Source organism: Anser anser, assembly GCF_964211835.1.
Source record: "Anser anser genome assembly, chromosome: 11".
In the NCBI taxonomy this organism is placed as follows: domain Eukaryota; kingdom Metazoa; phylum Chordata; class Aves; order Anseriformes; family Anatidae; genus Anser; species Anser anser.
Genome location: NC_139732.1, coordinates 19,481,147 through 19,502,603, shown reverse-complemented (window position 1 = coordinate 19,502,603; position 21,457 = coordinate 19,481,147). Strand labels below are relative to the sequence as shown.

The following is a 21,457-nucleotide window of genomic DNA, read 5'->3' as shown; positions in this document are numbered from 1 at the left end:
AAAAGCACTCTGTGCCTCATGGCTTAACCCAGCAGGGACCGAGTCCTCCCTGTTCTCATTTCTTGTTGGCATCTCACAGTTGCACTGCTGATGGCCACACACACGAGGAAACCATCAATGGCAGAGGGCACGGGCTCTGTGAGGGAGCAGAATAACAGAATAACTAAATAACTCAGTGATTTAGAGACCAGGAATGCAGACAGCATGGCTTAACGCTGAGATGGTAAGTTCACCTGTGATACAACATCACCACAGCTAACTCATCCATGCCACTGAGCCATGCAGCTGGCTGCTTTGCCCTTCCCACTCTGCCAATTCCCTGAACAGCATTTAGCAGAAGGATTTCTATTTTGATCCAAGTGGCTGATTTCTGCCCCTAAGCACAGGCTGCCGCTATCGCCCAGCAGCGGCAGGCATTTGCCAGCCAGTGGGGAACGTGTGTGAGGCTCTATGAGGAGCTGCCAGCACCCACAAGGGCACCCAGCCCCACCACCCCGGCTCTCCCTGGCTAGGAGCACAAGAGGGACACCAGCATGCAAATCCCAGCTCGTTCACCTGGCCAGCAGACACCCAGGGGCTGGTATGGACGCTGAAAGCCTCTGCCTCCACCTGCTTCCTCTCCAAGGGCTCTGCTGAGTCCCTCTGCTCCCCACACCGCCAGCTCTGGGGTTCAAGTCGCTTCCTTATCTCCAGCAATCACAAATCCCTGGCGGCACCTGACAGGGATGTGGGGATGCACTTCGCTTCCCCACAGGTTTTTGGAGTCCCTGGGCTCCGGGAAGCAATGCAGTGCCAATTGTGACGGGGCACGGACAGAAGCCAGAGCAGCGCGCCGCAGTCACGTAATTAAATAACAAAAATGGATTAGGCGATCTCTGTGCTTCATGTTGACAAGCTTGAAGGGAAGAACAGAACATGTAATCACATGAGGGGGGGTTCTTTCTTGCTTTATTTTGAAAGAAAGACAACATTACAGCATATAAGATGTGGAAGAGCATGAGCTAATTATGCTGCCCTGGATATTTCTCTCTTGCAGGTTGGAGAACAAGGCTGGGATTGAAGCCCAAGGGAGCAAAGGACCAGAGGAACTGGCATTCACTGACAATTAAGCACCCAGCTCGTTTAGTCCTTATTCACTAACTTTTGCCCCTCTGTTTGGCTAACCTGAATGCAATTTGCTCTCTCATTAGCAACCAGCAATCAGAAGTCACCTGTAATGCTGATTTGCTCCAGGAATAGACAGATATCTACATGGTCTCCTTAACGACAGATCAGCCTAAGCAAAGGGCACAAATTCACACCCTGCTACCAGGAGACGTTTAGGGCTTCCCCCTTTCCATGTTTTCTGCAGTGCTGTTCCTGCTGTGCCACCGGGTTTGCAGGGCCTTGTGCCCACGGGCACTGCAGGAGCTAACCCAGGGCAGAGGCTCTCTGGAAGCACAAGGAGGCTTTCTCGGCTTCCTTGAGGCTTCCTTGGTCAAAGGTGCGAGCCAGGACTGGGGTAAAATCGGAGTAAAGAGATCATCTGACCCATACGTGAGGTTTTTTAGCTGAATTGCTTCACTGGCTGAGCAGGCAACTAGGCATCTAGTTATCCAGCTATCCATTTCCAGACCCAAGGATGTAATTTGATGACTCACCAGCGTTCAGGTACCAGTGATGACAGCTGAAGAGTTTTTCCCCAAACAACCGATTTTAGAGGTGTAATTAGTTTAGATCCTGTTAAAAAAAATCTGCTCCCGATTTTTGTCTTTACAGTGCTAGAGACATCAATATCAAGTAACGCCTTCTGCAGCAGTGACCTGGGTTACCCTGCTTTTGGGAGACATCCAGAGAAACGAGGCTCTTCACTTTTTGAATCACCCTTCCAAAGCGATCTGCAGATAGAGCCTGAGAAGTGACAACCCCAGACTGCTAATAAACATCCTCAGGCTTTAGCAAACGGGCTCCTAAGCTCAGTGAGATCGGGCCAGCATCTTTGGTTCAGCAAAGCCCTCCTGGCACGTGCAGGACTGCAGGTATCCTGAGCTGTGACGGGATTCCTGGCAGAGGTGCAGCGAGGCATTTTGCCCTATTTAGGAAATTGCTGGGAACATTGTAGGTGACACTATTTGCCGGTGGTGTCATTTGCCCTGACACCTTTGCAGCTGAGCTGTGTGCGGCGTTGCCTTATTTACTCTCCTGGGGTGGCATGAATCAGAGTTGAAAAGTGCAGCGTGCCGGAGCCAGCCCGCGCTCCCCCGACGCGCGAGGATGAGTCACGCAGCAGGGAGATTCTGCCAGGGTCCCTCCTGGGCGACCCGGAGCTGCTCAACGCGCCGGAAAATCCACGGATAAAAACAGCCCCGGTGACGCACGGGCGCCGCGCAGCCTCCCCGTGCCTTTTTGGGAAGCTCCCGAAACACCGACGTTTCCTCCTGATCGATAAGCTGGCTGGGAGCTGAAGCAGCCCAGAAAGATGTGGTTTCTTCCTGCGTGTTCTCTGCTGTTTCTCTCCGGGAAGGTGGCAGCCCCCAGCACAGGCAGGGGAAGGATTTCTCCTCCACTTCTGCTTAAAACAGGCTCTCCTGCAAGACCTCGTCCTTGCAGAGAAGGTGATGCACGACAAGGAAGGGCTTTTGTTTTTGGAGCAGTTTGCTTTGCCAGGCGGGCCTGCAGTTAGCGCTTTCCCATCTGCAGTAAATAAGTCCATGTGCAAAATGTCCCATCCCAACTTCCCCCGGCTGATTTCCTTTCTCCTCGTGTTCTCCTTCCTCCCTCCCTGCTAAATACCACTTGTGGGGTTGTCGCAGGAATCAGAGAGCAAAACCAAGCTGCTTTCTGCAGCGTGCCAGCCTGGCTGTTCAGAATGGGGTTTTCTGGCCTCAAAATCCATAACTCAGCTGTTCCGGCGCTTATCGCTGCTGAGCCTCCAGTTACTGCAGCGATCGCAGTGAGGTCACCGTTTTCCTCAAAGATGATTTCCATGCTATTGTCCTGACTCGGACTACAAAGAAAAGGCACTAACAGGAATATTTCCAGATAAAAATCTCATTAATTTCAACCACAGGCAGCCATGAGTCACTTCCCCTTGGCTACACTCATCTCTTGTGACCAGAAACCGTGCAGTGGAGATCTGGTCCTGTGTAAAATTCGTAATTATTTTGAAAGGATATCAATAATTAGTCTAAAAAAAATTCAAGCCTAAAAAAAAATCTTTGTTTTCTCCAGAGATTTGCTGTCTGTTAATCCCCCTAGTTCCTATCACAGCTATACAAGAAAAGTGAACAATTTCACTGCAAAACTGTTGAATATTTCTTTTAAAACACATTTTGGATTTCTAGCAGAGGGCTGGCTTATCCTGGATCTGCCTCTGAGTAAATCGCGTCCTTCTTCCGCCATAAAATAAAGCTGGCTTTAAGCTGGTGCTCACCCTTGTCATTCGTGCTGTGAGCCCACAGTTGGGTTTAGCTCCCCGTGCCATGCCGGATCTCACCCAGTTGGGCTTGCTGTGCCGAGCTGTGCCGAGCTTTTCCTTTCCTTCCCTCTCATCCCCCCGGCTCAACTCGGCTGCGCTGTCGGCAGCAGCGCGGCTCGGAGCCTGATTAATTGCAGACCTCGAAGCCTGAAAGCCAGCAGTTTCTCACATGCCAGCAGATGTTGCTCTTTGAGAGAGGAAAAAAAAAAAAAAAAAGATCTTTTTTTTTTTCTTCTCTGAAATAACAACAGCTTGTCCGAGGTCCAGAACCCCATCTACTAAAACAAAAGCCAGAGGAGCACCTCGCTGTGTCGCCAGGCAGACGGAGCTTTTCCATCGGGGTCGTGCGGGGCTGCCTCCTGCCGCGTTGGAAGCGATGCGGGGGCATCTTTTGCCCTGGGAAATCATCTGAGCTTTTAAGCCTGTGCTTAAAATCCACTTAAAAAACAAAAACAAACAAAAATCCCTGAGTGCTTAATATCCACTTGGACCTGCCTTAGAAGACACTAAAAAAGAACCTGCTCCATAGCCTTGGTGGGCTCTGGGTTACACTTGTTCACTGGGGGTGAAGGCACAGCGGGACAGGCCCCATCAGCACCCTCCGAACAACCACCCTTGGTGCTGGATTGGTCTTTGGGGACAGGTTTGGCAAAGCCCCTGGGAGCAGGGGGAGCACTGCCCAGGCCACAGCAGGGCTTCAGCTGAGGACTGAGCTGGCGTCGAGGCTTTGTGCAGAGCCAAACCCCTCTCCTCGCTTCAGCCGCTTCTCTTCAGCCCGTGGGTTCACTCTGGTGACTAATGACTGCTCTTGGCTGCAAGCAGTGCATTCCGAGGCAAGAAGCAAGCTTTAGGAAGTTTCTCATTTGCACTGGCAAAAAGGGGAAAAAAAGGTGCGGGCGGGGGCAGGCTTCCCACAGCACGTGAGCCCAGCACTAGAAAAATAACAACCCCCCCAAAACGAAGCAGCTTCGCTCATGAGCAGGTGGAGGCCAGCAGCTCTGAGCCTCCTTGAAGACCTTGGAGTCCATCGCCACTCACAGTGGACAGGACGTGAATCCTGGTGATGGCCAGGCGTGGACGTGCTGCGTCCCCACTCATCTGCTGCTGGCAGCGATCGCTCCTCATCCTCGGGAAGCCCCAGAGCTGCCGGGACAGCGGCAGGGACAAAGGATGGAAGATTTTCCCAAGTAACTTCCACGAGGACAGGGTGCTGGCAGGAGGCTGGGGAGCACGGGGCGGCGCAGAGGGTGCCTGGCCAAGAGGAGGACAGGGAGGAGGAGGAGGAGGAGGAAGGCCGCAGGCCGCGTGCCTGCCGCTCGGGCGGGTTTCCTTGGCAGCCGCAAGCTCAGGGCGCTCACCATACCTAAGTGAAGATTTTGTCACCATGGCAACATTGATGTCATCGGCTTTGCGGCGGAGAGCAGCGCTAACCTCAAGTGCAACTTTTTTTTCCCTTTTTTTTTTTTTTTTTTTTCCTCTTCCCGTTTTGGGGCTTTTTATTTATTTATTTCAGGAGGAGCTGAGGGTGCAGCCGGCGCGTGGGGGCGATGCCGCGGGAACCCCGCCAGCCCCTGGTCCCACCACGCATCATCTGGGGGTGCTGGGGACCCTGCCACCGGTGCAGGGACAGTGGCGGGATGGTCCCCACACGGGGACAAGGCCAGCAGGTGCCGATGCTTTTACCAGACATCACAACAGCAGGCCACCAGAGAGATGGCAGATCTGCTCCATTACCACTACCTAGCAGACACCCAACCTCCTGGTTAAACATCAGAGGGTTTATACCCCTCAAAATCCATAAGAAAGCAATTTTCCATAGTGCTGGCACTCATCGCCATCCAGGCACAGCTCTGCTGTGCTCTGCCCAGTTGTCATCGCCTTGCACAGCTCTGGGTGTGTGGGCTCGGGGATATTCGGCCAGCCCCAGCGCTGTCCGTCCCATCCAGTGGGGATGGAGAAAGCACCGCGTGGGAGATCAGAGAACCACATGAAATCCCAGTAAGTGGACTTGTTTTGCAATGTTTCTTCTCTCTTGTAAGTAAACAACAAAGAACTGGAACTTACAGCTTTCTAGTATTATGATGCTTAATCCCAAATTCAAAGCATTCCTGATAAATGTGTTCATACAGCCTCCAAGGTTCACAAAACAGTGCAACGCTGACTCTTAGTGCAGCAATAAATAACAAAACCTAGCTCCAAGGTCTCAAAGCACCTGGCAAATGAGTCAGTAACATTAGTTATCCTTAATGTCATCATAATTGGTAAAACATGGAAATAAAACTATCCCAAAGCCAAGGTTTTTGTATTTTAAATATGATATACTGCATACCAAAGATGCTAGCAACACTTCTATTAAAGCGAGAAAATCAACCCCTCATTCAAAGCAAACTTTTCTTTGCTGTCCCCCTCCCCGCAAGAACTTCACATACTTTAATACAAAAATATTGGTTTTATAGTAAAAGCATGTGTAAGAATGGGAGATTTTGGGTGGGAGAGACTGCTAAGATTTTAACATTTATCTACAGTCAACAATTCAACTTCAAAATGTATGCTGTGTTACAATTAAAGGATTAATGCTTTGATATTATAGCCCAGCTGGAACAAGAATTACCAAGAAGCTGGTTACTATATCAACTGCTAGATCTGTGAAGCAAACTCATCAGTTTAGGTGTTCAGACCAAGTCAATGCTAGTAATGAAGTAAAAAGGAGCTATGAGCTATATTCTGATATACAGACCTTTGTTTTATCTTTGCAAAGATTCGTAGAAAAAGGACACATATTTACATTGGCAGTGCTATATTGACAGAGTTCTTTCATGACCACTGGGTCACGGTGAGATTTGTGTACATATATATTTAAAATCTGATAGGGCCTATTTTATAAGTACAGATACATTACAGTATTTGTTCCACCTGGCAGGTGAAAAGCATCAAAGTGAGATCACCTGAAAAACAAAATCAGGTACGAGGCTAGCAGGAAAAACACCCACATTTTTAATATTACTGGCAAAAAGGATATTCCAAGATCTGTTTTGAATAAAAATGGGTCATCTCAAATATTTACTTATGATATTCCCCAGTCAATAGAAAATGGAAAAAAAAAAAAACAACTGGATGTTAACATCCACTTAAAACAAGTATTTTGAAGCTTGTACTATATTTAGTTGGCAAAAAGCATTAAAAATTCAAGAAAGCCATGGAGTTGACTGATCCGTTCTAATGGGTACATCTGGCTGGCTTCTCAGAGGCTGGGAGAGGTCAGCATTGCCTTTAGCGTGAGAACAGTAGTAGCTCTCTGGCCTTATTGCTTTGAGATGTATAGAAAGTTTCAAGGAGCTCTTTTCCAGATTAGAAGTCCTTGTGTACAAGACACGGGTTTACTCACGCTCCCGGCCATCGGGGAGCAGCAATCCCACAGATAAACAGGCCCAGCTCTGGCTGTTGCTCAGTAGACAGCAGTCACAGGCCGAGCTGGCCTCCACACTGGCCTTTTAATCTCACCCTTACCATTCCATACCCTTATTATACCCTTACTGCCTTTAGGGATTTCTAGCAAAGAGCTCAGGCCCCACACAGATCTGCCAACAAGGGTTTTCGTGCTCACTTCAGCACCTTCACACTATATTTCCAAGAGGACTTCTACCTCAACTTGAGGAGGCTTGACGCACTTTGGAAAACATGTGGGGCGAAGAATAACAGAGAGACTTTCTGTGCCCAGTGCCCCCAGTGCGGGGTGAAGGCCTACGCAAAGCCCGGTGGGCTCTGGGGACACGCAGCCGCCCTCAGATCAGGATGCCCACAGCCCACAGGAATGTGCCCTGAGGGCACCCCAGATGCTCCACACCCACTCTGGTGCCACCATCTACCACATCTGCCCGTGAGGTCCCACAGCCAGCACTAGGCCGAGAGCCTGAGGCCCTCAGGGTCTGGAGATGGCCTAGAATTGCCCTTGTGTAAAAGGACCGCACGAACGCGACACACCAAGCTCTTACCTGGTAAAAATAGATGAGGCAGCTCTTCAAGTCACCAGCTGTCAGGCTGCCTACACTTCCCTCAAGCAAATCTGCGATGAATTATCAGGATTTTAGGCCTCTGAGTAGCAATCTAGTACACACCCAGTTGGGAAACTGGAAGTAACCGGTGCTCTGTGAGATTCAGCTCTGTGTTTGGTCTTCCAGAACTCCACACGTAGCTGTGAGCAGCAGGGGAAGCAACAGGAAGGTAGTACAACTGCAGGTTTTTAATGAGAACGTGAGAAAATTGCCCCTGGAACAAGGTAGTGCTGCTGCTTTGTGCTCTTTGGACTTGCTTCAAAGCCACCACACTAGTTTGGGTTGAAAGCCAAACCCCTGCTATTCGCGGTCCCTGGAAAGATGAGCTGCCGTAACCTCCCAAATGAAATTGGGCAGCTTGTTAATGGCTCGTATTATCAACAAGCTACAGCAGAAAGGAAGACAGAAAAGCATCATTATCCAGGAGGAGCTGCCAGGGCACCCTACAAACCCAAGTGCTCTGCTAGAAAAAAGCTCAGAAAAACCTTTCTGAGTGCAAGCTCAGATATAGCATCTCCTATTACACTGCATCTAACCCTCCTATTTTGTAACCGATACAAGAACCCCTTTTCCAATGCAATCATTAGAAATTTCTAACGACGATGCTCAGTAATTGGTGCTGGCTGGATGCCAAAGGCACCTGGCTGGGCACAGAGATGCCTACTGCAAAGCGAGACAGACCACATGCATCATTTTAACAGCAGATCGATCATCTGCTAGCTAGCTCCAATCCTTTTTCTCAGAAAAACAGAGATGTAACACAACCCAACCTTTTTTTTTTTTTTTTCTTTCCAAAGAGGGGTCATTCCCCTAAGGAGCCTATTCACAGAAATCCCAATTACTCCCTCCATTTAGGAGAGTGCTGTAGTTGATCCCCCAGAAGGCAGAGCCCTGGGGAGCAGCAGGTTATGGCTGGCAGCAGGACCCCACGTCCAAGTATTGCCTGCAGCAACGTTTTTGTCTCACCACAGCCAATGCTCTCCTCCTTTGGGCAATGTCTCAGTTCTTCCTCCAGCATCACTGGGGTATTTCTGGCTATTCAGGGTCCAGAAAAGCTTTCTAAGGTCCCTGTGTTGTCAGGACTGCTCGTCCTGCTGCGGAGGACAACCCACATGTGGCAATAAGTACCCAAAGGGAAAAGCACTCAAACAGACCGACAGCCTCACCATGGCGCTGCATTATTTCAGAGGGAAAAGCTGAAGTCACAGCTTATGCTCTTTATTAAGGGCCATCCTTCAAGCACTTCTTACCTTGGCTGGGAACACACTCCAAAATGCTTGTTTCTCCATGTCCTAAGGTCTGTTTTGTGGAATAAGACAGAAATATAGATAGAAATAGGAGAATATAGAATATGGACCAGGTAACATAGGCAATGAATGAAAGTGGCTCTTGAAACCAGTGCCAGCAGCTGTTCTAAGGGGGGCCTGACTGCATTTTGTGCTGGCACCCAGCTCACACACCGGAGTGCTTTATCACGGGCAGAGGGCAAATCACAAGTGCAGCACCCCACTGGGACGCTGCCCTGCAAAGCACCTCAACACACAGAAACCCCTCTGCAGTCTGGAAATGCCCCAACCTCTCCAGTACTGCCTATGTTAGGGCAGCAACGAGCACAAGCGGCTCCCTACGACACCATCCTTGGGTAAGCCGTCGTCTTCCAGCTCCGGCTCTGCCTCCCACAGCATCCCCGACTCACCGGGTCAGTGAAAGTTTCCTTCAAAGAAAGCACAAAGCACGCAGCTAAAAGATAGTCACTTACAGTTTATTTTTGCCTGAAATTATTTCACATCTCTTTGTACACAGCTACAGAACAGTAGTAGTAAACCATTGGTAAAAGCAACAGTGCTAAGGAAAATGTTGGCATAATTTTTCTTCCTTTTTATTTTTTTTTCTTCTTTCTTCCCATACTGTATCTGCATACAGTTTGGGATTTGAAGGGGAAAAAAAACCTGGCACACTACATGAGTTAAGACTCAATTTCCGTTTTATTTATTTAAAAAATGAAAAAAAGAAAAAAAGAAAAAAGAACATGATTTGGGTAGGGGTTGTCTACATAGCAACAAAGTTTAAAAACAAAAAACAAAAAAAAGCTTGGCTTCCATTGAATAAGATTAAATATATATATATTTATATATAAAAAATTACATTGGCTGTATGTGAAACCTTGAGGTGCTGAAGAATAAAATAAAGGTGTTAAAACAGAGGAAAAACTTGTTTTTGTTTTTTTCTTTTTAAATAAGCAGCTCTGTACAATGAAGGCTCATTATGAAAAAACAAAAGTCAACAGCATAGTTATAAAAGAAAACACAATTTTAAAAAAAAATCATCTTCTAAGCAATTGTGGAAGAAAATTTGAAAAAACGTAGCAGTCACATTTACAGACAGGTCAGAGCTATCAGATCAGCAACGAGGCTACGTTTACAGCCTCCCCAGAGGAACATGCAGAACAATGCGTGCACAGAACAGGTAGGGGGAGGGAGGGAAGGGCGGAGAAGAGGAAAAGGCAAAAAAAAAAAAAAAAGGCAAAAAAAAAAAGCGTACACACAAAATGGAGGGAGAGCTTTTTTTTTTCACTTTTTGAAATATCGGACGTAAACAGAAAACAACAGAGACAATTTGTAAAATTGACAGAGTTTTGTTATTACCCCATCGGCAAAATAAGTGACAAATTTTCCCTATCACCCATGTTTAAATCTGATGTGGTTTAAAAGACTTAAAGAAAGTTTTCCAGACGTCGGAAGGAAATCTCATTTTTATTAATCCCTGCAACCCCTCCCCCAACAACCATACCTATGATAGATATTTTCCTTCCTATTTAATAACATGAGGCATTTTGAAATCAAAAAGACAAGCGATGAATGTGGTGACAGAGGGAGTATAATACAGTCTGCATTACTAAAAGGCAATTCTTCGAGGACATTTCCTTTAAAAAAAATAATAATAACAACAAGACAGCAAACTAGTTTATACAGTACTATACGCAAAAAAGGGTAAAAGAATTAACAATTCATAAATAAAAGACAGGTCCCAGACCTGTTATTTGTGAACAATTTTCTTAAATAGGTGCATTATGTAAATCTTATGTACAACAAAATTACTTTGCATAACAACTGAGAGGACACAGGGTGAGGGGGGGTGAAAATCAGATTGCTTTTGGTTTTCTTCTCTTGAGATTTTTGTAAGTTTGATTTTCTGGAGCAAAACTGGTCAAAGAGGAGTTCGGACTGTGCCAGCCAAGGAAACCCAGGTAAATAATGACAAATGAATATTTTTTTTTTCTCCACACGGCATAAAACACAAAGGCAAATAAAATCCACAAAGGTGTTTTTTTTCCTCTTTATATTCCTCTTGCTGCTACAAAGTCCTCTTTTTTCCTCTTTTTTTTTTTTTAAATTCTCTCCTTTTCAATTTAAATTATGTTGATTCCGAAATCACAAAGCTGCAAGAATTCGGCCAGGTCCAGGCCTTCCCTGTCTCCTGACACACACAATTCCTCCACCTCATACCACGACTCCTACCACCAAGTCCCAGCACTCACTGCTCTACAGATATTAGCCAAAAGTTATTTTTTTTCCGGTTTGTTTTTCTTTGTTTGTTTTAAAACTCTTTTCCTTCCTGTCAGAAGCAAAAGAGAGAGTTGGAGGCAGGGAGAGTTCACCACGCTTCGGTGTAGCGAACATCCACTTCTTTCAGGTTGGGCAGTTTAGCCTGCGTGGGGAAGGAGAAAAAAGAATTAATTGCGTGCTTTCAGGACTTAGGCTCTGTTACAACCGACAGCAACTGTGATCAGATCCCAGTCTTTATTTTTTCTACAAACGCTTATCAAAATGTGTTTGTCAACCTGCAGTCGTGACAGCAGCGGACTCAAACTGCAGCAGCCTCCACGCTATGGCATTGCCTGATTTCTCCCTCCATTTATTAAACAAGTTTAGGGAGTGCCAGCAACTTCTGGTGTCTTTGTGGTCTCAATTCCACAGCTCCAATGCATTTGGACTCATTGTTCCCAAATCACCCCGCGCGAGGCAGGTGGCAATCAACTTTTTGCTCTCTTCCTATTTGTCGGTCCCATTTCCACGCTCTCTGACCGTAATCGTACAGCTAATTCTCCAAACCCGAACACATTTAATTAGGCTAGGGCACAACTGAGAAGTTGAAAGTTTCTAGGAGTCGTTATTACCTCACTCCTTGATTTATGTGCGCGCATATTTTGATAAGAGCTAGTCATAATCCTACAGACACTGCCAGCAAATAATTTTTCAGTTAGGCAATAATGACTTCAGTAGTGGGTGTTTATTTATTGTCTGGTTCAGCCCGCCTGGTACATATGTGGGCGTCTGTGTGTGTGCGAGCGTGTTTGGTGGGGCGGGAGCAGGAGTGAGGAGGAAATGGCATCACTGCCTTGTGCCCCGAATGCTCCTGCAGACCAAGGGGAGAAGAAGGGGAGATTTGTATCAAAAATAAATTCTTTGAAGGCTGAGCTGTTCTCAACAGACCTATAACCACGCGCCCCAGGGTGAGAAACTACTCCCCTCCCTTTGAATGTACACACTGCTCTAAAAAATGGCCACTACGATTCATCTCGATGAAAGAGGTGAGAAGGGAAAATGTGACGTGTGCCTGCTTTCTCAGCTTTTTTAATCCTGTGCAATCAACACGACTTCGCTTGTCGCCAGTTCTGCTGTCTGCCCTGGTAAGTCACTCTCTTGTGTTGCTGCTGAGGACTGTTCATGCAACACCAGAGCAGAGGGAACCGGTTTGGAAAATGTGAGCTTCAGCCTCAAGTTAGTGGCAAAAGGGCTCAGAAGCAGGCGTAGGACTGGAGGATCCTTTCAATAGACTCGATTTCAGAGCCCTGGGCCAAATGCAGCATTGACCTTGATTGTCTGTGAATGCTTGGGGCCTGATACAAGCTCCATTGTGTGAACCCATCTGCAAGCCAGCTGTTAATTCCAAGGACGACTTCTTTGCATATACAATTGTGACACAAGTTTTGAAAACTTGATCTTGAAAAATCTGTGCTAGCAGCATTGCAACTGAGTCCCTGGGGGAGCCCTGGCTCCACAGCCAGAACTGAAGATATACGTTTGCAGTGAATTTTGAAAGCAGAGCAGTTTCAGGACTTGCCACGAGTTTGAAACTCAACCCAAGGTTGTGACCTTTTTGAGTAAACCTGGCACAATCTAAGGTTTCAACACACGACAACATAACGTGGAGTTTCATCTTGAGCACTTAGGTTTATAAGGTAAGACTCTGGGGGGAGATGTGACTCACGCAACACCAGAGTGAAGAAAAAGTCCACGTGAAATCGCACAAGCCAACACATCTCAGTCAGTCTTTGTCTGAAACCACCTGGGGCCATTCCCCTCCCACAGCTCCGCTCTCATTCTTTACCATTTTGCTGAAGTGGCTATAAATTCACAGTACAAATGGCAACACCAGGCATCTTACATATCAAGCTCAAGGGAACTGGGCATTTGTGCAGGTGTTTCTGTTTAAAGCACAGTTCTAGTCCAAGAGGTGTCAAGATAAACTTGCACCTTCCTCAACGCCCTTAATTCTCCCTTTGCACTGTGAACCAAAGCTCTGTAATGCTGTTCATCCACATTACTTTTGGTCCTGCTAACAGTACAAGACATGGCTTTGGAGGTGTGCTCTAGATTTTCCCTGTTTGTGCGTCCTCACGGGTAGCAACCAGTATGCTCCTGTTCATGAAACCTTCACTGCTGATAGCTCCGGCAAAAAAGGACTTGACTTCATTTCTGATTCCACCTCACACTCATCCAGTCAACAGACTAAACACTTCCTGAGTCCATCAAAGCCAACAACCTCAGAAAGCTGCTTCAGCCATTATCCTCCCAAAATAATCCACACCACTTCAGGTGACTGTCATGTTACCCACTCCACAGGGCCAGTACTCTCTGCACTGGGCACTACCATGCATTTGCTAAATCTGCAAACCCTCTTAGGCCAGCTAGTTTTATCATCTTTAGCAGGTGTAACTCAGAAGTACCTTGAGATCTTCGTAGGTATCTGCTGAAAGTTTGGTGCTGTTCATATTTAAACTACACAGGCTCTTCATGGCTAGAAGAGAAAACACACACATATTTAGGATCATGCTGCATTTTCTTGAAACACCAGGCTTATAGTAGGCCAAAGCATAAACAAGACATGACTATGTGCAGCAGTCTCAGGAAAAAGCTGAATAGTGTAAAATATAGAGCTACAAATGCATAAACAGCTGTTTGGGCCCTCATCCAGGAAAAAGTCCCTATTTAGGAAGGGCCATTAAGCATATGCTTAAGTCCACTGACTTCAAAGGAGTTCAGGCAACTTCTCATCATCAGTTTCCTGCACATTATTCTGAGCAGTGCTTGTTCTCAGTGCTTTGCTTGTTGTATGCAGGGGGCACGCTGAACCAGCAGCCCTTCTCCCCCTGACCTATTTCCATTTTGGGCTCCGGCACTTAGCAGAATAGTTTCCTAAGAGGAGCTGTAACTACTGGTCTGTCTGGCATGTCTGTGTAAGATCAAGCCTGTTAAAGGAGTCCTTTAAACCCAACAGGCGAGGTTTATAATACACTGTTGGACGTAGGGAAGAGTCTCATTGTGGCACGTCACGCAGCGCTCAGTGCAGAGGGGAATCCTGAATGCTGCTTACATGGCCCTGCTCTGCCTTGCCCTACTTAGATCTGATATTAAACCAGATGAGAACGGCCAGCGTTTAACCTCCCCAAAAAGAAGGAGCAAGACACGCCAGAAAATATGGAACCTGCTGCACACAGTTGCTTATCTCACTAAAAAGCTGCTATGTGGCTCTGCAATCTTCCCCTCCGTCACCACAAGCGCAGGCTCCTGCGCAGAGCAGGGAGTGTGAAAAAGGCTGGGAAGTCCCAGGGTGATGGGTCACGATGTGAGATTGAGACAAATGACACCAGTACAGTTAGAGGCAAGAGTGAGAGTACAGTCTGGGACAAAACATCAATAAAAAAAATGAACCCTTGAAGCATTACTGCAGGCTCAGGTGGCAGTCCTGCTTCCCCTGCCCGCAGCCAGACTCGAGCCAGACTCGAGCAGGCAAGGAGGAGGACGGTTTAAATCTCAGCACGACTATGGCCTGTCCTACGTCACTGTGGTGGCCAAGAACGAAATCTTCTGTGTGAATCACGTGAATTCCTCCAAACCCACACCGTTTCCCTCCGTAGCTCGAGTTGGTCACTTACAACTAAGCGCCAGCAGCCCGGCGTCCGTGACGGGCGTCTCGCACAGGTTGAGCACTTGCAGCATCGTGAGGTGTTCCGACAGAAGCCGCAGCCCCGCATCCCCGAACTGTGGGGGCAAGAAAAGCTGCGTTCAGGAAAGTGCACAAACAGCGCTGTGCGAACAGCGCACGTTTAGGACAGGGCTTGCAGGTTGTAAATCATTTTGTGGGTTTGAGTACAGGTCTCCTTACTCACTACCCAGTGCTTATCCACAGGCCACCAGTTAATGAGAAGAGCGCCTTTGAAGTCTGCACTGTGTTTGAGGGCTCCCACCCAGGCTATGCAAGATGGCTATGGCAGTCTCAGCCAGCTCCCAACCACATCACAAAAAGCACACAATGCAAGTGGTATTAATTAGCTATTTTGGTCGCAAGAACAATGTACTATTGATTGGTAATTGTTCTATTGACCCACTTCATTTCTGCTGTTTCTAAATTCTGGATTAATGGAAACCAGGATATCACAAAATAAAATGGAATCTAAACTTTTTTCTCTCTCTTTTTTTTTTTTAATCATACAAAAAGCAGTCTCTTTGTCTAGTGAAAATAAATTGATTTTGATCGAAAAGCATCCAAGTTTTCAGATCCAGAAGTTAACACTGTTAGGACAAACCCAGAGGAGATAGAATCTGCTTGCTAGTTTTCAGACTATCTTATATCTACTTCTTACTACCCAAACAAAAAGAGGAAAATTTCTGGGATACAAAAATAGTTGGGAAAAAAACAAGACAAGATATTTACATGACATTTTAGTGAAAAAAAGTCCTGCTTCTTGTGGTTGTGCTGGGAACTAACATATTTTTAGTGAGCGCTACGAATAGGTGCTAACAGAAAATAGGGAAAAAACTCTTCAGTGGAGAACCTCAGAGACCAAAAACAGCAGGCAAATGTAGAAGAAAAAATTTACTTTAAAAGCTCTTTCAATTAACTGCTGAATGATTTATTCAGTTAAGTTGGCGTCATTTTGCTTACAAAATAACTGCATTCTCATTATAGTTTCCTTATACGTATTCATTATTTTAGTTTATTTTGCTGCTGTTTTTAAAGAAATTCTGGTTGATGAGCACGCAGAGCAATTCACTACCTACATACGCTGCATAGACTGTGTGTTTTGCTTGACCAGTTAAGCAGCACAGTGTCTTTTTCTTTGTCCTAAATGGGTGAAAGCATAAGCTCTTCTCAGATGAACAGTGGCACATGTACTGTAAAGTACACAGCATCAACAATGCCTAACTGGAACTTCCAACCCAAGATAAATGCCATCCTTCTTAAAGTAAAATTAAAAAAGAAAATCAGTTCCCAAGATGAGCCAGACCATAGAAAGGCCCTGTAAAAATAGCATGCAGACAAGCTCATTCTATGCAAGCCTTTTCACACATTCTTCTCATGCTGACGTAACATGAAATTTCAGAATTAGTCAGCATGGGTTCCTGCTCTGAGTTTCAGTCTGCAAAGCACTTACCTGAGTTGACCACAGGTTCAGCTGCTTGAGTGAAGGCAGTTTAATGAGGTGCTCGGCACAAGCACTTGTTACATTGGTAAAGGCCAGGCTGAGATTTTCCAAATTTCCAAAAGATCCCGAGCTTAGCAAGCGGGCCAGGTCTGCATCCTGAAAGGAAACACAAACCAGATTGATAAGCAAGATTATCAACTCCCCAGCCTGCAATCATCTGCAGTGGTGTCACTGATACTGCTAACCAGCAAGGGTTGCACAATTCTACCACTTGTTTACAGTAACAGAGAACCACACAGAGAAGTTTCTGTTTGCTGGCAAGCAGCTGAGCTCTTGTGGCAGCATTGCTTCACACACCCTGGGAAAAAAGCATCCAGACAGTAGAACTCAAATTTTCTTTCCTTGTGTATCCTTATGAGACACCAAGGCTTCAGTTTCAAAACTCATGGTGAAGATGGGCCGTTTAACTTAATGCAGATTTCACAGCAAATTCTAGATCCAAACGGTGCTCAGACCTGCTACCCGTTTCAGTGAATTTACTCTTGGTTTCCAATGCTCTTATCTGCAACAGTGACGGGTCTCTTTCAGACATCAGTGTGTAAGATCTAGAACTGCACATTGTCAAGTCTGCTTTTTTTAATGCAAAATCTGGTCCCTGAATCTATGTTCAGATTCAACTGTGCATTCCAAATCTGTGCACCAGTGTAGATCTGACAGCCTGCTGCTTGCACTGGGGTTGGAAACTGGCGTGCAGACCCAAGAGCAGAAATGTGCCCTTGCTTGAGTAAACTCCAGTCATGTTGACAGAGTGAGTGGAAGGGCTCCCCTCTTGACCGACCAAAATCACTGTGCTACGTGGTAAACATTTATCAAGTGTTTAAAGACTTAAAGTTTTCAATATGGAAAGACAAAGCTTGTTTTTCTATTAACGAGATTAACTTACTGTGGACTTGGATGGCAGTGTTAACCTTGTGGGACCACCTTTTCTTTGCTGTAAGAGAGAAGATACTTTGGTCAAAGAGGTTGCCATTCTACATTTCAGACCAACTGAAGTAGAGAGAGCTTTTCACCAGAACAAACCCTGCTCCAATTTCAAAGCTCCCAGCCAGCCCTTCCACCTCTTCCCTGCTTTTTCTGCATTGACTGATTATTTTCTGAGCGTGCTAGATGCAGGCCTGTTGCTACCCAGGGGACTGCCACTAACCACAGCTAGCAGTCTCCGTGCCATGGGTCAGCATTTCGTCTGACTCGACCGGCCTTTATTCCCTTACTTTCACTTTAAAGGAAGCAGCCTTAAAATGCTGGACTCTGAGAGCAAATGGGGATGTGACTGTGCAGCTGATAAAATCATTTGCTTGACTTTAAAAAGGCATATTCTCTTCAGACAGAGAAAGGGGATTATAGAAGAGAAATGTAAATGTGAAAAGGGGAAGAGGAAGACTGTAGGTATGTCTGCAGAGGTGAAAAAGTGCTAATGAGAGCAGATTTATCTTCAATCTGTAGACCCTGTCAATAAAATCAGGAAAAATTCATTTTCTCATAGGCTCTAGCTCTGCAATCCAGACCTAAAGAACACCTCGGTGAAATGTGTATATCAAAGCATTAGGAAACGCTGGCCAGTCCCAGAACCATTTGCTACTCATATGTCAAAAGGTGGCAGAATTTGACAAGCTGACTTACAAGATTTTAAGGCAGCAAGATTTCACCTTTATTCTTCCATGCAGGTTCTAAGCAGGTTATTGAATATCATTCAGAAACATAGTATGGGATTAGACACATCAGTAAATATCACGCAGCATATACATTCACAGCAAGATCCTTTAAATACTGCTCCCATCCTGTTGTTAGCCAGGAATTTCACACCCTGCTTGTCTTTCTTTTGTACCTCCATTTCTGGAGAGTACAGACCACAATGTGCTATGGCAATACCGCATGCAGGGTGACATACCAGCTCTTTTAACTCCCTCTGCCTGTCACACAGCTGTTCATACATTCTCTTTCCCACGTCTGTGCTTTCCAGGGTAGAGATGATCTGGAGCTGCGTGTCATTATTATCGATGATGTTGTATTCCAGCATCAAACACAAAATCTAGCAGCAGAATGAAAGAAGAGTGGTCACTGCAGTGCTTAAATTCATTTTTTTTCCAAATATCCTAATTATCATGGGCATGCTAGTTTAAATCACTGGGTAAGTTTTTAGAGCATGCATTATATAGGCTAGATTAGAGGATCTTAGCAACATTTACTGACTTTCCAACACAAGAAACACATTTTTTATTGGTAAAGAATGAACTCTGAATCTCTGAAAGTCACCCTATCTATCCTGTCTTCCATTAGCGCTCATTCCTTCTGACTGAGAGGTGCAATTACTTTGCATCAGTCCTGGAAGATGGCTTCATGCCACAGCCCTCATCAGAGCAGGTACAATCGATCCAGTATTTCCCAGGTACCGGCGGGACTGCAGAGTGGCAGGCTCGGGGTATTATGCATGAGCAGCAGAGCCAGCCAAGTGCTGCGTTTTCCATCCCTAAGTGCTGGGCTTTCTGTGCAAGCAGAATGCAAGTGAGGTGCACCCGGTCTATGAGGCAGATAGGGAAAGGTCTGAGGGGAAGCTGATGCTGGGAGACGGCTGCTGTGGCCAGGACACCCTCCAGCTCATGGGGAACACACCTGACTCGCCCCAGGAGCAAGGCAGACCCCGGGGAGACAACTCCAGTGGGACACAACCTGCCCCCTCCGTGCTGTCCTTCATTTTCAGCTACACATCATATCAATGAAATTATGGAGGCAATAAAAACTTTGCATTTTCATTTTATTTTATAATGAAAAAAATCACGTAACATTATATTGCAAAAATTGCAACTCCTTCCACCTTTTTTATCACCCTCTGTTTCTCTTTAAAATGTAAGATGGCATTTATCAAGAAACTTCTCTGAAGAAACCCAGAAAAATAATATTTGCTGTTAATGCAAGAAAAATAACCTATCCTAAGCACTAAAAAAATGCATTTTAATACAAGCAAATATTTTTTATAAATGCACTTTCACGGCACTGCTGATTTTGCAAGTGGCAAGGCAAGCATTAGGCATTGAGTCATGGAAAGGTCTCGTTGCCTTGCACCCTGACCCCTCGGTACAGCCTGTACATTCATTGCCATTTATTTCCCACCACAGTCTCTCCAACTGAATTACAGCAAACAATCTCTCGGTCCAAAAATTCTTGCAGCCACCTCTCATGTAATTCACACTCTCGACTGCAGAGCAACAATATTTCATTCCAGTTAATCAAGGGGAACACAACTACCCGCTACTGGTGTTTGATACGACGCAGACCTGAACTCGGCTTCTCTGGTTCCACTAGATCTAATTCTGGGAAAGGCAGTGTGAAACTGAATCTGAGTGCTGCTCGTAAACCCGTACAACTATGTATGCTTAGGGCTTACCTCTACCATCGTCTGGTTACCCCTCAAAGCCAGTAGCATGCAAGGTCCTAATTTATTTTCAGCCAGTGAAAGCAGGAACTTCTTTGTTTTATAGCAGGATCCCATTAAAATATGAACCTATTTGAGAGACAGAAAGCTGAAATTAGAGATGTGAGCCTAAGAAAAACATGTATTTAGAAGAGAAAATGTTATGCAGTCAAATCTAAGTATTTGCAACAAACCTAAAGAAAAGGAGGCCTTCGTTACTATTATGGCTGTAGTCTCTTGGTGGCTTTATTGCTGATTGGAAGTGACTTTTTGAACAAGGTCAAAATGCACGTCTTTCCTTTCACTTTGCCATGAAAGGAAAGCCGTGCTCCTCCTAAAACTCCCTCGAGTCCTCTAGCTGACAAAAGTGTCCTGCAGACACTCTCCTAGCTCCAGAAAGCACTGGATGATATCACACAATGACACCTATGGCACGAATGCAAAACTACTTGTACAAATCAAATACGAGAGTCTCTTCTCACAAAAAAGGTTGGCAATATCATTTCCCATTTAAATGCCCTAAATATTAACTGCAGAGAATTTTGGGTTCCTAGCTGAAAGTCTTATTTTATGGCCCAGGCTGATTCACCAGCTTGCTGGCAGAGCACTATGTGAGAATTTGTAGTTTTCAGGCACCTGCGCAGTCAGAAGTCCACCATGTAGACTCAGTATCAGAAATCAGTATCACCCTGCAATAAGCTTGTAAATGTGTTCCTTGGTCCATGGTATTTCCTGGGCTATGTTCAATAGTGCCAAAAATATCATACCCATTCCATGATGGGGTCAGTTCTATAGAGAACACGTGCTACCATGCAATTCTTTTTCCTTGTAGCTTTGCTGCCAGCAAGGCCTTTGGAACACAAAATCTTTGTTTCTTAAGTATCCACCTGCTCAGATGACCTTTAAAAAAGGTGAGCTTCTAGCCAAATGAGATTTTATTTCATACAGTTATCATCATTAAGCTTTTTTGGAGGTTTTCTTGAAAGATGGAAAATACTCATGCTAAAAGTAATGTAAGACCCATCTTGGAACAAGATGTTTTTCAAACTTTTTGGTTAGTCATTAGCAGCTCTTTAAGTATTTATGGACATCCCTGCAAAGGGCACAATAGTACTGCATATTCATGTATGTTAGCACTGTGCTTTCTCATGCACACCATCTCCTGATGCTCATAAATATCGTGGACCACAAAAGCTCTTGGGAGAAAGTATTTAGTTTTGTAGGCATTTTCTTTCCAAATACAAAAAGACACAAGACACATGAACCCTTTTGTGAACAGTCTTTGTCCATTCTATTTCACAGATATTGGATCAATCTCAATTTAAGTTAAGAGTACAGACAGACAGACATGTTCTACATGTCCCAAAATGTTCAGCATATGGGAGATGCACAAAGCGTATATTCCCCTGAAAGCCACTTCCCTGTATGCCAACAACCGACATCAACAGATGTTTTTCCCCTAACTAAGGGAAGAAAGTAGAAAGTTCCGTTTTATTTGATACATGGAGAATTAAGACACAGTGAGACCTATGTGACTTGATCCAGGTGGTACAGAAAAACAGTGCCAGCATCAGGGATTCAAATCTGTTATTTTCTTTCCAGTCCTCCTACGAGTTAAGCCAAAGTTCAAGAAAGGAAAGTTAACCAAATTCTGACTGCAAGCAATGGATTTGACACCGTAAAGATTTAGGTTTCCCAGTGAATACTTGTGGCTTACAGAACCATGAATTAGACATTTTTTTGAAAAAAAAAAAAAAAAGAAAAAAAAA

The 21,457-nt window shown here is 45.4% G+C and overlaps 1 protein-coding gene and 1 long non-coding RNA gene across 9 annotated transcripts in view; one reads left to right on the top strand and one right to left on the bottom strand.

The window, feature by feature from the left end:
• Positions 1–555: 555 nt before the first annotated feature.
• On the top strand, positions 556–9,671 carry LOC310905433. Its single transcript, XR_014589040.1, has 2 exons — positions 556–1,650; positions 1,759–9,671. It is a non-coding gene; the product is annotated as an uncharacterized lncRNA (long non-coding RNA).
• CMIP (c-Maf inducing protein) overlaps positions 9,258–21,457 on the bottom strand; it is a 128,823-nt gene continuing 116,623 nt past the window's right edge. For all 8 annotated transcript variants that reach the window (XM_083851660.1, XM_083851661.1, XM_083851663.1 and 5 more), the window contains 7 exons: positions 19,662–19,778; positions 18,168–18,308; positions 17,163–17,210; positions 16,229–16,375; positions 14,729–14,834; positions 13,520–13,590; positions 9,258–11,217 (listed from right to left, as the gene is read on the bottom strand). In XM_083851660.1, coding sequence (XP_083707786.1) covers positions 11,164–11,217; positions 13,520–13,590; positions 14,729–14,834; positions 16,229–16,375; positions 17,163–17,210; positions 18,168–18,308; positions 19,662–19,778 — 684 coding nt within the window. In that variant the 3' untranslated portion in view covers positions 9,258–11,163. The remainder of the gene's footprint in view (positions 11,218–13,519; positions 13,591–14,728; positions 14,835–16,228; positions 16,376–17,162; positions 17,211–18,167; positions 18,309–19,661; positions 19,779–21,457) is intronic.